The sequence below is a fragment of the Micromys minutus genome (genome assembly GCF_963924665.1).
Source record: "Micromys minutus genome assembly, chromosome: 16".
NCBI classification, from domain to species: Eukaryota; Metazoa; Chordata; class Mammalia; order Rodentia; family Muridae; genus Micromys; species Micromys minutus.
In genome coordinates, this window is record NC_137985.1 from 51,211,006 (window position 1) to 51,226,381 (window position 15,376).

The 15,376-nt window shown below is 46.5% G+C and overlaps 1 protein-coding gene across 1 annotated transcript in view; it reads left to right on the forward strand.

The window, feature by feature from the left end:
- The first annotated feature begins 10,531 nt into the window (after positions 1–10,531).
- Positions 10,532–15,376, forward strand: part of UACA (uveal autoantigen with coiled-coil domains and ankyrin repeats) — an 84,670-nt gene continuing 79,825 nt past the window's right edge. The window contains exon 1 of the mRNA XM_080930281.1: positions 10,532–10,727. Coding sequence (XP_080786407.1) covers positions 10,644–10,727 — 84 coding nt within the window. The 5' untranslated portion in view covers positions 10,532–10,643. The remainder of the gene's footprint in view (positions 10,728–15,376) is intronic.

The window sequence follows — 15,376 nt, forward strand, 5'->3', positions numbered from 1 at the left end:
CATTGGTACCTGTTTTAGTCAGGGTTTCTATTCCTGCACAAACATCATGTCCAAGAAGCAAGTCTGGGAGAAAATGGTTTATTCAGCTTACACTTCCACATTGCTGTTCATCACCAAAGGAAGTCAGGACTGGAACCCAAGCAGGTCAGGAAGCAGGAGCTGATGCAGAGGCCATGGAGGGATGTCACTTACTGGCTTGCTTTCCATGGCTTGCTCAGCCTGCTTTCTTATAGAACCCAGGTCTAGCAGCCCAGGGATGGCACCACCCACAATGGGCTGGGCCAGGGATGGCTCCACTCACAATGGGCTGGGCCAGGGATGGCACCACCCACAATGGGCTGGGCCCTCCCCCCACTTCATCACTAGTTGAGAAAATGCCTTACAGCTGGATCTCATGGAGGCATTTCCTCAGCTGAGGCTCCTTTCTCTGTGATAACTCCAGCTGTGTCAAGTTGGCACATAAAACCCGCCAGTACAGTACAGTAGCGTTCCCCTGAATGCTTCTATTCCATGCTGCATAAAAGTAATAGCTCCTACCTCCAAAGGGAGCGCTTCCCACAAATGAATCACCACTCTCTAGACACTCTCACATTTTCCTGCTCCCTCCATACCAAAGTCTCTACCCTACCATCTTCCATTCCCCCTACAATCTACTCCAACCAACCTTCCCTCCCCTCAACTCCTGGGAACCGTTACCAAGGCGATTGGTGACACCTATAGGGTGAAACCATTGGCTACTCATCTTTCCCGGACTCTCTGTCCCTCAGAGGGATCTGGCAGCCTGATCTCTGAAAACCCACCTTCTCCTGGCTGCTGTCTCATTACACTCTTTGGTCTGCGGCTTCTCTCTAGCCATTCCCCACCAGGCTCTCCTGCTGGTGGCTTGTTTCTCTTCGGTGTCCAAACATTGCAGTACCAACACTGTAGTTCTAGGCCTTCTTCTGTGAGCTATGCCTTCTGCTCCCGTGCTTCTAAGGCCCACTGTTCTGTCCGTGAATCCTAAATCTGTGTCTCCAACACCACCTTAGCAACGAGTTTCAGACTTACACTTCAAGTCCCCTTTTATAGCCTTCCTCAGCCACTCAGTGGTCAGCCCAAACTAGTATGGCTGAAGAGACCGTATAAGCTTCTCTTCACAACGTCATTATTCCCACCCAGTAGGCTCACTATCTACCTGTGTGCTTAATGGTTCCTGTTGAGTCTCTCTCAGTGTCTTACACATCAGCTGTGACCAACCCGAGAGTGCTGAAGGAAAGGATAAATGCCCAACAAAGACGTGTCTTATAGCTGAGATTACCTCATAACAATGCTCCCTGCCCTATGTGTAAGGCCACCCCTGTGTGACATTTATTTCAGAATGTTACACCTACAATTGCTGAAGGCCTGCTGTCTTTGACTCCTGGGTTGTCTAATGTGGAACACGCTCTCTCTTCCAATGTTCCATTTTCTCCTTTAAAAAAAAAAAAAATCAGCTCTATGGTAATGAAATGTATTAACAATCGTCTCAGTTCCTTTAGGGAAAAAAAAATCTGGCTTAGGGGAGAAGGGGCGCAGAAGTGTGGACTGGTGCTCCTCAGGTATTAGTAGCCAGAAGGAATAACTTCTGGTATTCTGTTGCATCTTAGGCTGACTGCAGATAGTGATGTGCCACTCAGTGCTCTGTCTGTCTGTCTGTCTGTTTTTGTTCTTTGTTTTTTTTTAGGGAGGGGGATGGGCCAGAAGAAATAATTTAAAATTTTTACATAAGTCAATGGTAGGTGTTTGAGGAGAGAGACGAACATCAAACACGTTTATAGAGGCAAACCACAGCTCCCCTTGAGTGTATACTGTGTTCATATGTTGTTGGTCAACGACTGTAAATCCGACATGGGATTAAAATAAAATCATTGAAAAACAGGTAGTGGTCAGCTGCTTCTTGGAGATGCTGACTTGGCCCATCGTGGAGCTGGGTGGGAGGGTTCTGGCCAGAAGGGTTATGTCACTTTTGTCAGGTGATGTCCACATTTGGGGATTTCCCAAGAAGGCACTAGTTAGATTTGATTTGCCACTAAGCACCAGGCCACCTGAGTGAGGGGCTTAGACTCATTTGCATTTTTGACTTGACATGTGTCACTGAAGAGTCATGAGCCCCAAATCTGACAGGTCCCAGGTACTTCTTGTTCTCTCAGAAGTGGGAGGAGGCACAGCTTTTAGTCAGCTGTAGCCTGCTCCGCATGGCTCCACCCTTCTGAAGTTCAAAGGAACGATTCTTAATTGCTGTTTAGTCCAAGGGTGGTTTTGAAGTTTATGGGGTATAATAGATACATACTTCTTCCCAGCATGATGAAATTCAAATGTAACCTGTTTGAAGTTTAGAGCTAAAGCTTGTTGGTGTCTTAGTTTATTGGTTATTATTGTATGTGCTCGCTTATGGTAACAACATTTATTAACAGCAGCAATAGGAAGGAAGGTAAAGAGGTTCATTGTGTTTGAATATTTGTTGATATTTATACTATATAAACAAAGGTGATGTAAAGAACTCATAGTCACGATGAAGCCATGAAAGCACTTCGGCAGACAAAACTCTCAGAATGAAGAGTCGTTTAGGAGGCAGTTCTGATGTCCTAGGCACACGGCTTATACTTTGATTTTAAGTTACTCCCCCCCAAACATGTCAATCAAATATTACTTAGGGACTGGATATAAAATTATATCTTAAGTTTCAAGAAAATATTATGTATTACTGTAGACAGTTTTCTAGAAAGAGGTACACAGGAAAAGAAATAAACTGACTGTTCTTTTCCAGGGGACAAAAGTCTTAGTAGTCTTCATAATCAAACTAAAAGTAAATATATAAATTCTCTTAGTGAAGCATGTATCATGCAAAAATAATTTTAAAGATTAGTCTTTGTGTGGGCTGGTGCCTCCTTCAATCACCCTCGCTTTATTCTTGGACCTGAACTCAGCCACACTGGCTGGCCTGCGGGATCCAGCTACCACCCTGTCCCCTGCATCCCCAGTGCTGGGATTACAAGGGTGACCCACCATGTCAGCGTCTCACGCTGGATTGGATCTTAGATCCTGTGCTCAGCCAGCAAGCCTGTTGTCACCTCCACCAGCTTCCCCGCCCCAACACTAATCTTTTATCATACACATTTTATCTAGACCTAATATTTTACATAAAGTCAGGATTTGCATAAAACTGTATTCATGTGTTAGCATATTCCACGAAAGAATTCGAAATGGCCCATTAAAACGTTTGAAGTGTTCCTTATCATCTCATACGGATATTCTTTCATGAATAAAAAAGAATACAACATCTGACAAATGTGCACATAGAACTTTATTCATGCATTTCCTTTCAACATAACTTAATATAGTCAATAGTAGTTTGCAATTTAAGTGAATAGAAAACTGTCAGGTCACTGTTGACCACCAGAAAGCTTAATTAGGTTGCTTTTTATGTGCATTAGAAAGTGAGATAAAGCTTGATTTTCTGTCGTTGTTTTTAATAGTGCCTTGCTATATTGCTCGGGCTAGCCTTGAACTTGTGATCCTCCTTGCCTCATTCTCCGGAGTTCTGTGGTTACAGACGTATACTACCACACCTGTCTCAGTTTGGCATATTCCTTGTCTTTACACTTATTTGTGTGTGTGTGTGTGTGTGTGTGTGTGTGTGTGTGTGTGTGTGTGTGTGTGATTTCTGCAACAGTATTCTTGTGGAGGTCAGGGGACAACGTGCAACAGTGTGATCTCTCCTTCCACCCACGGAGGCATCAGGTTCAGCTTGCCAGCCTTGGCTGCAGCCCCTTCACTGACTGAGCGAGCCATCCACTCACCAGACATAGCTTGACTTGTTCTTCCTAGAGAGTTTCACGTTGGGACACAGAGCAGCATGTGGTATGGATAGATACCTTATGCACTGGAGGTTTAATCATCCAATCGAGACTATCTACCAGAACTTTGAGAAACTCCTAGGAGATCTGAAAGAGAGGAAAAACAAACAAACAAATATATATATATATATATATATATATATATATATATATATATATATATATATATATATATACACATATATATTTATATAGTCAGACTGAATAAATTCACTGTTTAAGATCTTTAGAGGTAGACTTTGCCATCTTTCCAATTCAAATTTCAAAACCTTTCCAATTATCTCCCAGGGCTCCCCACAGGGCTCCCCACAGGGCTTACCCTGGTATACCAGCTAAGATAAGAAAACTCCAAGGTCCAGAAATCTCTCCTTAGATTCAGCAGAGTTCTGATCCTTGAGCTGATTTCCTGGTGGTTATCATCACTCAGGGTTAAATCGGCTTGCTTTGAAAGGGTGATCGGGAGCTTCAGCCGGGAGCCTGGCCTCATGGGCCCATCAATCAACTTGTTAAAGGGAAGGCCACTGGATTCCTGGAGCTTTATGTACACAAGATTGACAACAAAGGGGAACCGGTTGGATTTTCTTAGGAATCTAATGAAACAACCTTAAGTATCTCTGCTGCTTTCAGGTATAAGGCCAGCACCGGGTCATGTGGGTGGGGGTGGGGGTGGGGATCTGGCTTCCATCTGGACCGTGACACTCCACCCCCACCCCACCCCTCCTGCTTTGTAGCTCAGTCTTTCCATAAGGAAACTAATGGACTGCTGTGTGTCAGGGCTCAATGGCAGCCTGCAAATGTCAAGGAAGGCAGATAGAAAGCAGCAGCCCTTTCTGGGAGATAACTGGTAAGCAGCAGCCATTGTTAAGCTAAACAGGAAGAAACCTCTGCTGGGGAGAGAAGAGGAGCTGTTCCTGTGGCTAGAGAGATGACTCAGTGGGTAAAGTGCTTGCCTTTATCTAGAATATATATATAAATAGATAAATAAAATAAATAAATATAAATATATATATAAATATATATAATATTTAAGCCAGGCAGGCTGTACACTTCTCTGACCCCAGCATTAGGGAGGCAGAGACAGGTGGATCTCTGGGACGTGCTGGTCACCACACTTGGAGAGTTTCAGGCTAACAGACTGTCTCAAGACTGTTGTGTCCCTGTGCACACACACCGCCGTTTATTACACCTGCTCGCTCAGGAACCTGCTCATGTGGGGATATTTTCCAAAAAGTTATTTCTGTAAGAGGGAATTGATAGACCTAGGAGTTTTGGTGCAAACTCAGGCAAGGCTGGAGGTGAGTTATATGGAGCAGAAGCCAGCTATATCCTGGTTCCGGTTTTGCCCCCTCGGAGTCACTGAACTCTGGTGGTTTTACAATTAGGGCCGAAGATGAGCTGTTTATTTTTTAAAGTTCACTTGCGCAATGCAGTTTAGTTTTTAGTGTGGCATTGGAGGAGGGTATGAGAACTGCCTGGGGGCTCTCATTTCAGGGCTGAGCTCTGGATCAAGGTTTCCTTCTTCATGACCCTGTGGCTGGAGGGTTTGCCAGCTATCTGCCTTGGCATCAGAACGGGGAGAGGGAGATTGATGTCCCCGCCTCTCCATGGGGCTGTTGACAAATCTCCATTAGTGAGGATCACTGAGAAGCCATCAAGCATGGGATTCCTGAGACTGGCTTGGGAGGCAATGGTCCTGTTTGCAGGGGGCTCATTTGGGATTTGGGGTTCACTTGTTTACTGTTTATGCTCCACCTCCTCCTGAGAAGCCATCTTTGTTATCAGATACCATCTGAACCTCTTTCATCTATGGTATCTTACCCTGTTTCTGCAGGTCCTTGGGTATCCTGGCCTACCTAGTTCTGTTTTTCACTCTGGCCCATTCAAGGGATGGGTCTCCAACCTTTCTTCTCCCTCTGTAGGTTTATCTTCTAATTGTTTCCCTCTCTGACCATGGGTCACATCTGTAACTCTGCTATACTGTTTAGGAAGTACACAGCCAACCAAGCTATGTAGGATGGCTCTGTGCCCTTGTCTTGTGCACATGTTTTTAGACAGGAGGTCAAAGAAACAAGAAAGTAAGGCAGTGTGAGTTCATTTGTAGTGCTGAGACATCTTTGTTAGCTTGTTATTTACACACACACACACACACACACACACACACACGCTCCCACACACTCTCCCACCAATCACCAGTGTGTGTATTGTAGAATAGTAAAGCACCTTTTGTTGTTGTTTTTCAAGACACAGTTTTTCTGTGTAGTTAGAATTCCTAGCGTTCACTCTGTAGACCATGCTGGTCTCAAACTCACAGAGATCCTCCTGCCTCTGCCTCCTGGGTTCTGGGATTAAAGGTGTGTTCCACCACTGCCTGGCTAAAATAATTTATTTAAAAGTGAGAGCAATGAACCAAACCGTACCAAGCCCGTCTGGCGAGATGCTGATAATGGTGGCTCAACTTCACACAGGATGCCTCTAGATCAACACAGGAAACTGCTTCATATTCAAAGCAGTGCTCTTCACTTGGTTGTTTTCAAATGCGAGCAAACAGACATCAGCTATCAAGTTTCTAGACTGGAAAACTCCCAGAAGGCTGCTGGGCATAGACACGGGACATCATGCAGACAGTTCATAAAAATAACTTGCCAAACATTTTTGGAACCTGATGCAAACTATACTTGTGGCTGTGGCTGTTTTCAGTAACAAACAAAAAGAAACCAGCCACCCAGGCTACAATAACTCGGAAGCTCCAGGAGACACCAGCAGAGAGTAAGGCCACAATTAACTTGACAGCAAATGATGAAGGAGAGACATACTACTGAAGGCTACACGTGCAAGATCACAGTGCGGGGCCGGGGTGCCCATTTTAAGGCCGGAACTCAGGCGCCAAGTGAGCAGCGACAGCCCCCAGACTATTCCACCTGTGTTCACATCTGATGGGGTCCCAGTTAAGGGGCACCTGGCAACTCAGGAAGAACAACCAGAATTCACTCCACTAAGCACAAACCACGGATCCAGTCCAAAGTGTTTACTGAGTATTTCCTACGCCAGCATTCCAGGAGGTTCAAATACATGGCTTCGTGGCTCAAGTACTTGCTACTTAAGCAGGAGTCTGAGTTCAAATCCCCAGCCCCCGAGTAGAAAGCAAGACAGTCTGTGAGCTGCAATCCCAGCTCTGGGAGGCGAGGATGGGCAAAATCCAGGAGCTTTCGAGTTTAGCTGAACCACCGAGCCTCAGGTTCAGGGAGAGACCCTTCCTTGATCAAAATAAGACAAAGACTGGCCAAGGAAGACACCCAGTGCTGACTTCTGGCCTCCACACAGTGCACACCCCCACCGCACACAGCACACACAAATACATATTAAGCATGTTGTTATCCTCTTATGTTAAGAGGTGGATGCACTTGGACGATAATGTCATCTGAGCGTCACAGAGCCTCTTCAGAAGGGTGGTGTGGGGGGAGGGGTGGGCCATCAGGGAGGTTATGGTTAGGGAAACATACTTGGGAAGGACTCCTGCTTACTTTTTAAATCACCTTTAAATTGAACCGTAGCACAAATGAGCTGGGTGTGGTAGCTCAGACCTGTAATCCCAGCACGCAGGAGACAGAGGCAGAAAACTGTGAGGTCCCTCTCCCCCTTCCAGTCTGACCTACACATCGAAACAAACAAACAAGCCAACAAACTAATACTTGAGCATGCACAAGTCCCTGGACTGTGACAAACTGCATATACTGATTACGTGAAAGGCACCCGTGTTTGGGGGTGCAGCCCTTCAGGGTGCTTCTGTGTCCTGCAGACCTTTCCAACCATTCTTGGAGAACAGAATCTCCAAGGTGAGTACAGAGAGAAGTGACTCTTAGAAGGTTGCTAAGTCTCCTTGCCGATGTGGACACTGGCAGCCCCGAGTGGAGAATGGGCCCAGGGTATTTGCCTCCCATGCCTGGTGGGGAAAAGGCACAGTCTGTGCTGTGGAACCTCTGGTGGTAAGTAGTTACATCTTATTCACAAGTTGCTAAAGAGTCCCTCTGTATGTTTCCACTTGGTCTTTCTTTTGTTTCTTCTCTATTTCCTAATTCCCCTCTCTCCTGCCCCCATTCCTCCTTCTCCCCTACCTCTTCCTTCTCCTCCTCCATCAGGGTCTTGCCAAATACCTGGCCTTGAGCTCACAATTCTTCAGCCTTAGTCATTCTGTGGCCATTTGAATGTGTGGTCTCCATTTGGCCAGTTTGGGGAGGATCAAGAGGCATGGTCTTGCTGGTGGAAGCCTGTCATTGGGGACATGCTTTGAGGTTTCAAAAGACTAGGCATTTTGAGTTAGCTCTTTGTTTCCCGTTTGTGATTCGACATGTGAATTCTCAGTTGCTGTTCAAGGCATAACTGTCTGCCCGCTGTCTCTGCTGACGCCATCACGGACTCTAACCTTCTGGATCCATACTTTCCTGATAAACTCTTTCTTCTATAAGTCACTTTGGTTTGATGTTTCATCAGCAATAAAAGTGTAACTAACACACCACCCTAAATGCTGGTTTACACACACGCACACACCACAACCCCCAATATTCTACCTGAGGAGTTTCAGGCAATAGAGGTTACTATGTAAGCCTTTTTGGGGTTGGTTGGGTTTTAAGTTTGGGGAAGAAAGGGTTTATTCGTCTTGCCTGTGATTGTCCATCTTTGAGGGAGGTCAAGGCAGAAACCGAAGGTAAAACTCTGGAGGCAAGGATTGAAGCAGAGGCCATGGAGGAGCTCTGCTTCCTGGCTTGCTCCCGGCCTCTATCTTCTACCTCCACAGCTCAGGCCCAACCCTCCAGGTATGACACTGACCGCCATAGGCCAGGCACTCCTGAGTCACCTTAGAATCAAGAAAATGTCCCACAGACACGCTCACACGCTAAGATGATGGAGGGTGAGGGCAGTTCTGCAACTGAGGTTGCCTCTTCCCAGGTGTGTCAAGTTAACAACCTTGATGAGCCATCCATTAGTCACTTGCTGTGATGACCAAGGTGAGGACGTGAAACTGAGACAATGGCCCAGAAGTTTCTCTCGGAGTCCAGCCTGGGCAATGGTGGCTTTCTCTGCTAGCAGTGAAGACAGAAGGGAACCTGCCACCCACAAACAGCTGGATCCCTCTCGGCTGACTCAGACCAGCTGTGGGTCTTCACAGGGAGTGGGGGTCAAGATTCCTTAAGTCTAACCAAGAGAAACTTTACCATTTTCTCCGTTGTTGATTTGTTAGTGATTTTCTGCTGAGGATTGGTGGTGTCTGAACACTTCAGGAGAGTTCTGAAGATTTTTCTCACTTTTACAATAAAGCCTAGATCCACTCTGAGGGGAAGGTAAAGAAAGAGATTGCCCTTGGAGACAAAAACAGAGCCTCTGTGAGACGTTCGGGCCATTTGTCTTTTTATGAATTAACATTTTGCTGGGAGAAAAAAAAAATCTCACTCCAAGGAAGATTTTTGAAGCCTCCTGTTAACAGGACATTATTAGGTGTTGTTTGCCAGAAAGTGTTTTATCCCAGCCCTAAATAGTTCTTCTTGGTTCAGACGTCTGAGTCAGACGAGCCTTGTGTACATATGTCTGTTGTGTCTACAAAAAGGACACTGCACTTTAAAAACACAATATTTTACATTTTTTTGAGAATTAAAAAAAATTTATTTTTATTATGTGAGTACACCGTCGCTGTCTTCAGACACACCAGAAGAGGGCATCGGATCCCATTACAGATGGTTGTGAGCCACCACGTGGTTGCTGGGACTTGAACTCAGGACCTCTGGAAGAGCAGTCAGTGCAGTGCTCTTAACCGCTGAGCCATCTCTCCAGCCTTTTTCCCCCTTTTTTTGGGGGGGGGCAATTTTAATATAGAATATATTTCAGTTATATTTATCCCCAACTTCTTCCAATCCCTCTAGGTCAATTTCTTTTCTCACTTTTGGTTACAAGCAGTACACTAACACTTAGCCACGGAGGCCAGAAGGGAGCATCGCCTCCCTGGGACTGAGGTTAAACACATTTGTGAGCTGCCATGTGGGTCCCGAGAATCCCTGTCCTCCACAAGAACAGCCAGTGCTCCACTGCTAAGCTGTCTCTCCAGCAGCAGTGCGTACACTGACCCCTAGCCTGTTAACTGTCCATCAGAAAAAGCAGCTCTCTTTTCTTACAGGCTTGTGGGCCCCAGAGAATCCCGTGTGTGGCGGTGAGACTTGTGGTTCTGGGTCGGGGCTCTTATGAGGATCATGGATTGGAGGCTGCTCCTGCAAGCTGGTTTGTTCGTAGGTAAGCCAGGACCAGATAGGAGGTGGAAGATAATTTTAGCCTGTAAAGGGATTGCGAATGGGAAGAAGAGGGGAGCCTGCAGAGATAAGAACCGGTCTAGGCTGGATCTCTCTAACTTTAGACCACCCAAGTGTGCAAGAAACACAGGCCAGGAGCCGGCGCTGTGCCTCCATTCACTGAATAGCACAACTCACTACACGTTGCACAGCTGAAGTTCCCCAACTTTTCCTCCAGAGGGGAGAGAGGAAGGGTGTTATGAAGTTTAAAAGGGAAGTCCCGCCCCCTTCCCGATTTCCGATTGGTTAGGACCAACCCCACCCCAGCCAGGCGACGTGCCCGATTGGCTGCCGGAGGGACCGGGTTGAGCGAGGCCCCGGGGGCCCCAGGTGGCAGGTGGGGCGGGCCCGGCGCGCTCCCGGGCGTCAGCAGCTCCGGCTCTCGCCCTCGCAGCCCGTAACCTGGTGGGGACACGGACCCCTGAGAGCCGTGGCCATGAAGAGCCTCAAATCCCGGCTGTGGAAGCAGGACGCGCCCGGCCCCACGTCACCCTCATCGCCCACCGCGGTGGCCAGCACGGTGAGCAGCTCCTGAGGCGGGGACCTCGGGACCCCTCTCTCTTGCGCCCCTCACCGCAGATCTGAGCTTCTCGGAGAAGTCCCGCGTTTCCTTCTCACTTTGGCCTTTACGGAGTACCCTATTCCCACCCCTTTCCTCCGGGGGGACCCCCTCTCTATCTTCCCGTGCTACCATCCTGTTCTTCGCTTCTCCCGTCGCGCTCGGCGCCCGCGACACCGGGGACAGCCAGCTCCGGTCTTTCACCCGGTGCCGTCTGTGCCGCCTGTGCGGACTCCGCGGCTTCCAGCCGTGCCAGCGTTGGGAGAGACGCTGTGTGTCCTCCGCTGAGACTGTCACTGGGGAAGTCTGGTTCTCGGCCAGGCTGGGCGAGATGAGGGATCTCTCGGAATGCAGACAAAGCCCCGCTTGTGTTTGACCCTGGAGATGGCGAAGTCGGGAAGGTGATTGTCCTGTTGGCAGAGTCAATCCCACCTGTGGGGCGGGTGGGTGCGGAGCTGAAGCCTGGCCTCGGTGTGCGGGCCGAGTGGAATCGTAAGGCTTCTCTCTAAGTTGGCAGAGAGAACAGAGGTCTTGGGAAACATCCCGACTGCAGATGTTGGGACTTGGATAATTTGGCAGGTTAGAATGGCCGTCTCATCAAAATTCTGTTATTAAGGAAGTTCTATTTTAAACGTCTTCCAGAGTCAAACACAGAGGAAATGGGATGTGCAAATTGCCCGATGTTCGTAATTAAAATGAACTTTTATAACTTTATACAGATTTATTTCAGCTAGGGGTTATATGCTTTATATGAGAATACAAATATATTTGCGCCCGGTTTTGAACTAATTCAAATCAGTGTCTTTCTAAAGGATTACCTTTAATAGTTTACTTGGCCTTCAAGGACACTGGAGAAACTAGACTTTTAAAAGAAAGTAGGAAGTCTGGAGTCTGGGTGTGGTGATGCTTGTCTGTAATTCGAGCATTTGGGTGGCAGAGGTCGGAGGATCACAAATTCAGGGCCAGCCTGGACTATGTAGGGAGTTGGAGTTCAGCCTGGGCTATTTGAAAACTGACTCAAAAACAAGCAAACAATCCAGGTGGGAGAGCTCAGGGCAGAGGAAGAGATGATAGTAGATTCTGACAGCAGGCTTTCTCTTTGATGTTTGACCACGCCCGAGGAAGTTTTGTAAAGTCACATACAAAAAAATTTTTTGCTTGGCTTAAAAAAATTATCAAAAAATATGTATGTGTGTGTGTGTGTGGGGGGGAATCCATGGTTACAGATCAGCTTCTTCCTCGGTTCCTAGCAGAAGACCTGTCTTTCTCCAGATTTGCAGCTGCATTTCCCCTGGTTGGTTTGCACCAAGGATTTATGTTCCCACTTGGAGGAAGCCCCGAGGTTGTAGCTGCTGTTGTTTTCAGTATGCACGTTGGTTTGACACACGAGTCTCTCTTGGGTTTGTCACCAGCATGCACTAAACTGAACATTATGCCATTTCTTAAAATAACACCATAACAGTTAAATGCGTGGTGCAAAAACTGTTCTCTCTGAAGCAACACACACTTCTCAGCGTGTTAAGGTGCAGAATGTATTTTGTAGGGATTTTTGAATTAAAAAGAGCTAGATAAACCAGCCAAACATCAACAAGATGATGTGGGTGAACAGGAGGAACAGACCCTAAGCTTTACAGCCTACACTGCCCAGAATCTCTGGTTTGGTCCTGTGTGTGTGTGAGTGTGTGTGTGAGTGTGTGTGTGAGTGTGTGTGTGAGTGTGTGTGAGTGTGTGTGTGAGTGTGTGTGTTTCTGACCAGACCCCTCTTTTCATCTCTCTTTTCACCCTTCCACCTTTTTGAGTAAATCCAGCACAGGATTAATGTCTGTCAGGAACAAAAGTATTTCCAATGGTCTGTCAGACTGTCAGTCTCCCATCTCTGTCCTTCAGCCCCACCTTCCTCGGAGGCCACTGGGGTTATCTGCCTTCGTGCCCTTCCAGGAAGCACATCCCAGCAGATCCCCTCCTCCTCAACGGCGGCACATGTGTCTGATAGGTAAGATACAGTGTGTCCTGGTACTTTAGTTTTTTAAAAATCATAATCTATTTATTGTGTGTGTTTGCTTGTGTATGGGCACATGTGTGTCACAATGTAAGTGGTCAAAGGACAGCCAGCTAGCAGGAGTCTCTCTTGCCATGTGGATACTGGGGCTCAAACTCAGGTCAAGTTTGGTGGCTAGCCCTTTTACTCACTACGTTGTCTCACAGAACCTCAAGATGCTTTGGATGTGTGTTTATTTCCCTGGGGAGTGAAACCATCCTCTTCTGGCGTTCTCAACCTCCTGCTTCCTTTTTTACCTTTCTGTGCATTGTTGACTTGTGTATGCACTTTACACTCAGGAAACGGAGGCCTTTCCTAAGACATAAGATTAATTCTTAGCTATTTGTTGTTATTCTGTATGGTCATAGCATTCCTTATGCTGAAAGTGGTTGTTTTGATACAATTTAACCTTTGATTTTATGATTTTATGTTACATATTGGTCTTCTTATGTGGCAATATTGAACACAGTCCTTCCAAATTTCTTTTAGTGTGCTTCTTCTTTCTTAGTTTCATTACACTTATTTATTTAGGCAGGATCTCTCTATGTAGCCCTGGCTACCCTGGAACACACTATGTAGACCAGGCTGTCTTAACAGACCCACCTGCCTCTGTTTCCCCACTGGGATTAGAGCTGTGAGCCACCCTGCCTGGCTTGGCTCAGTCCTATTTTTAAACATTTATCCCTTGTAATTTAAGAGCGTTTACAGCTTGGTTTTTCTTTCCTTCCCTCACCCCCTTCCAAATCCTGAATCTCTTAATGTGAGTTTTAAAACATCCATTTAACATTCCTGGAAATGATCATCATTTACTCGGAACAACTCTATGTTTTTACCGTGGCTGTCTCTGCTGATAGCTCAGCGTAAGCAGCTGAGCAACAGGCTGAGAGCGTGGATGTGTGAAGCCCGGATGATGGTGTGCGGTACACAGTGTCACTCCCTGCCAAGCCACAGCCACGTGTATGAGAAGCGGGTTTACATATTCTCCACAGCAGTCGAGTTAGAGCAATGCCCAGGCGCTGGAGTTCAGTGACTAGATGTGTTTATACACGTGTAAGAAGTAAGTGTGCTTCACGGCGGTACATAGGCAGTAGATAGTTGAAGGTTGATTGTCTTACTGCTCAGATTTGGAAGCAGTCACATCAGTTGACTACAGACTTGGAAATCTCTGTGTTATATTTGTTCTGAGACGAGGTCTCACTCGACATCCCAGGCTGGCCTGGGACTAACGCGCTGTATAGTCTAGGCTTGCCTCAGATTCATGGCAGTCCCCCTGCTTCAGCCTCCCAGATGTTGGATTAACAGGTGTGAGCCATTGTACTTCTCTCTCTCTCTCTCTCTTTCTCTCTCTCTCTCTCTCTCAAGTGATTCGTTTACTTTTATATTACATGCATTGGCGTTTTGCCTGCATATGTGTCTGTGTGCGGGCGTCAGAGCCCCTGGAACTGCACATTTTTTCTTAATGAATAAATTGGAGCTTCCGATTCCCAGTGGGGTCATTAAATGGCGGGCGGACCACATCAGGCCTGTATCAGTTTTGCGATGTGCAGTACTAGGAGGCTCGCTCATTCTCATGGAGTTCCAATCAGGACGTTTGAGCCATAAATTTAAGGGACTGCATTTTAGATGGAGCAGAGGTGCTGCCAACTTTCCCTGCTTCAGCTGGGGCTGTCTCCTTCAAACCTCACCTGTAATTTATTAAGCTCTTTAAAACATTACTTATGTGTGTGAATCGTGTGTGTGTGTGTGTGTGTGTGTGTGTGTGTGTGTGTGTGTGTGTGTGGTGTGGTGTGGTGTGGTGTGGTGTGGTGTGTGTGCTTGTGGGTGTAGTGTCTGTAGAGGCCAGAATATCCACAGGGGCTGAGATTCCCAAGTTGGATCCTTTGTAAGAGCATCGGGTGCTCTTAACCGATGAGCTGCAGTCCAGTTTATTAAGTTCTTGACCGGAAACCTCATTTTGCTGTTTTCTTATTTTTGTCTCTTTTCTTCTCTGGGCTGTTGTTACTTAGAACTGTGGATTTTTATAAGTCAACTATGTCTCTTCTGAGGGTTCTTGCCAGTCTCAGTCAGTACCTGATCACCCCAGTGTTTCTAGTGGATTAAAGTTACAAATAGAGCCACTGAGAAATCAAACAAAAACCAGCCAAACAACAACAAGAAGTAGAAAACCCAAACCATACCTTTTTCCCTTTCCTCATCAGGGATATTAGCTCTGAATTTAGAAAGCCTACAGGTTTAAGTAGGTGCTGGTTTTAGTTGTGGTTGTGAGAATGAAGGCTTTGTGCATTGGGCCCTGGCATTTGAGTGTCGTTGATTGGATGCTAATGTTAATGCTGCAGTGACTTTGGGATAATGTGAATAATTAAGATGACAGATAGTTACGCTTAAAGCACAGTTTACTCATTGCCATTGAAGAACCCACCCTTTAATTAAAAACGTTTACCTTAATTAATGCTTTGTTTAGACAACTTCTCATTGCTAGCCTGTGGTATTTCTGGAAGGGAGGCTGCAAACCAAGAGTCTCTTCTTTTGAGGTTATGGGGATGGTTCAGTTGAGCCGCAGAACCCAGGTGAC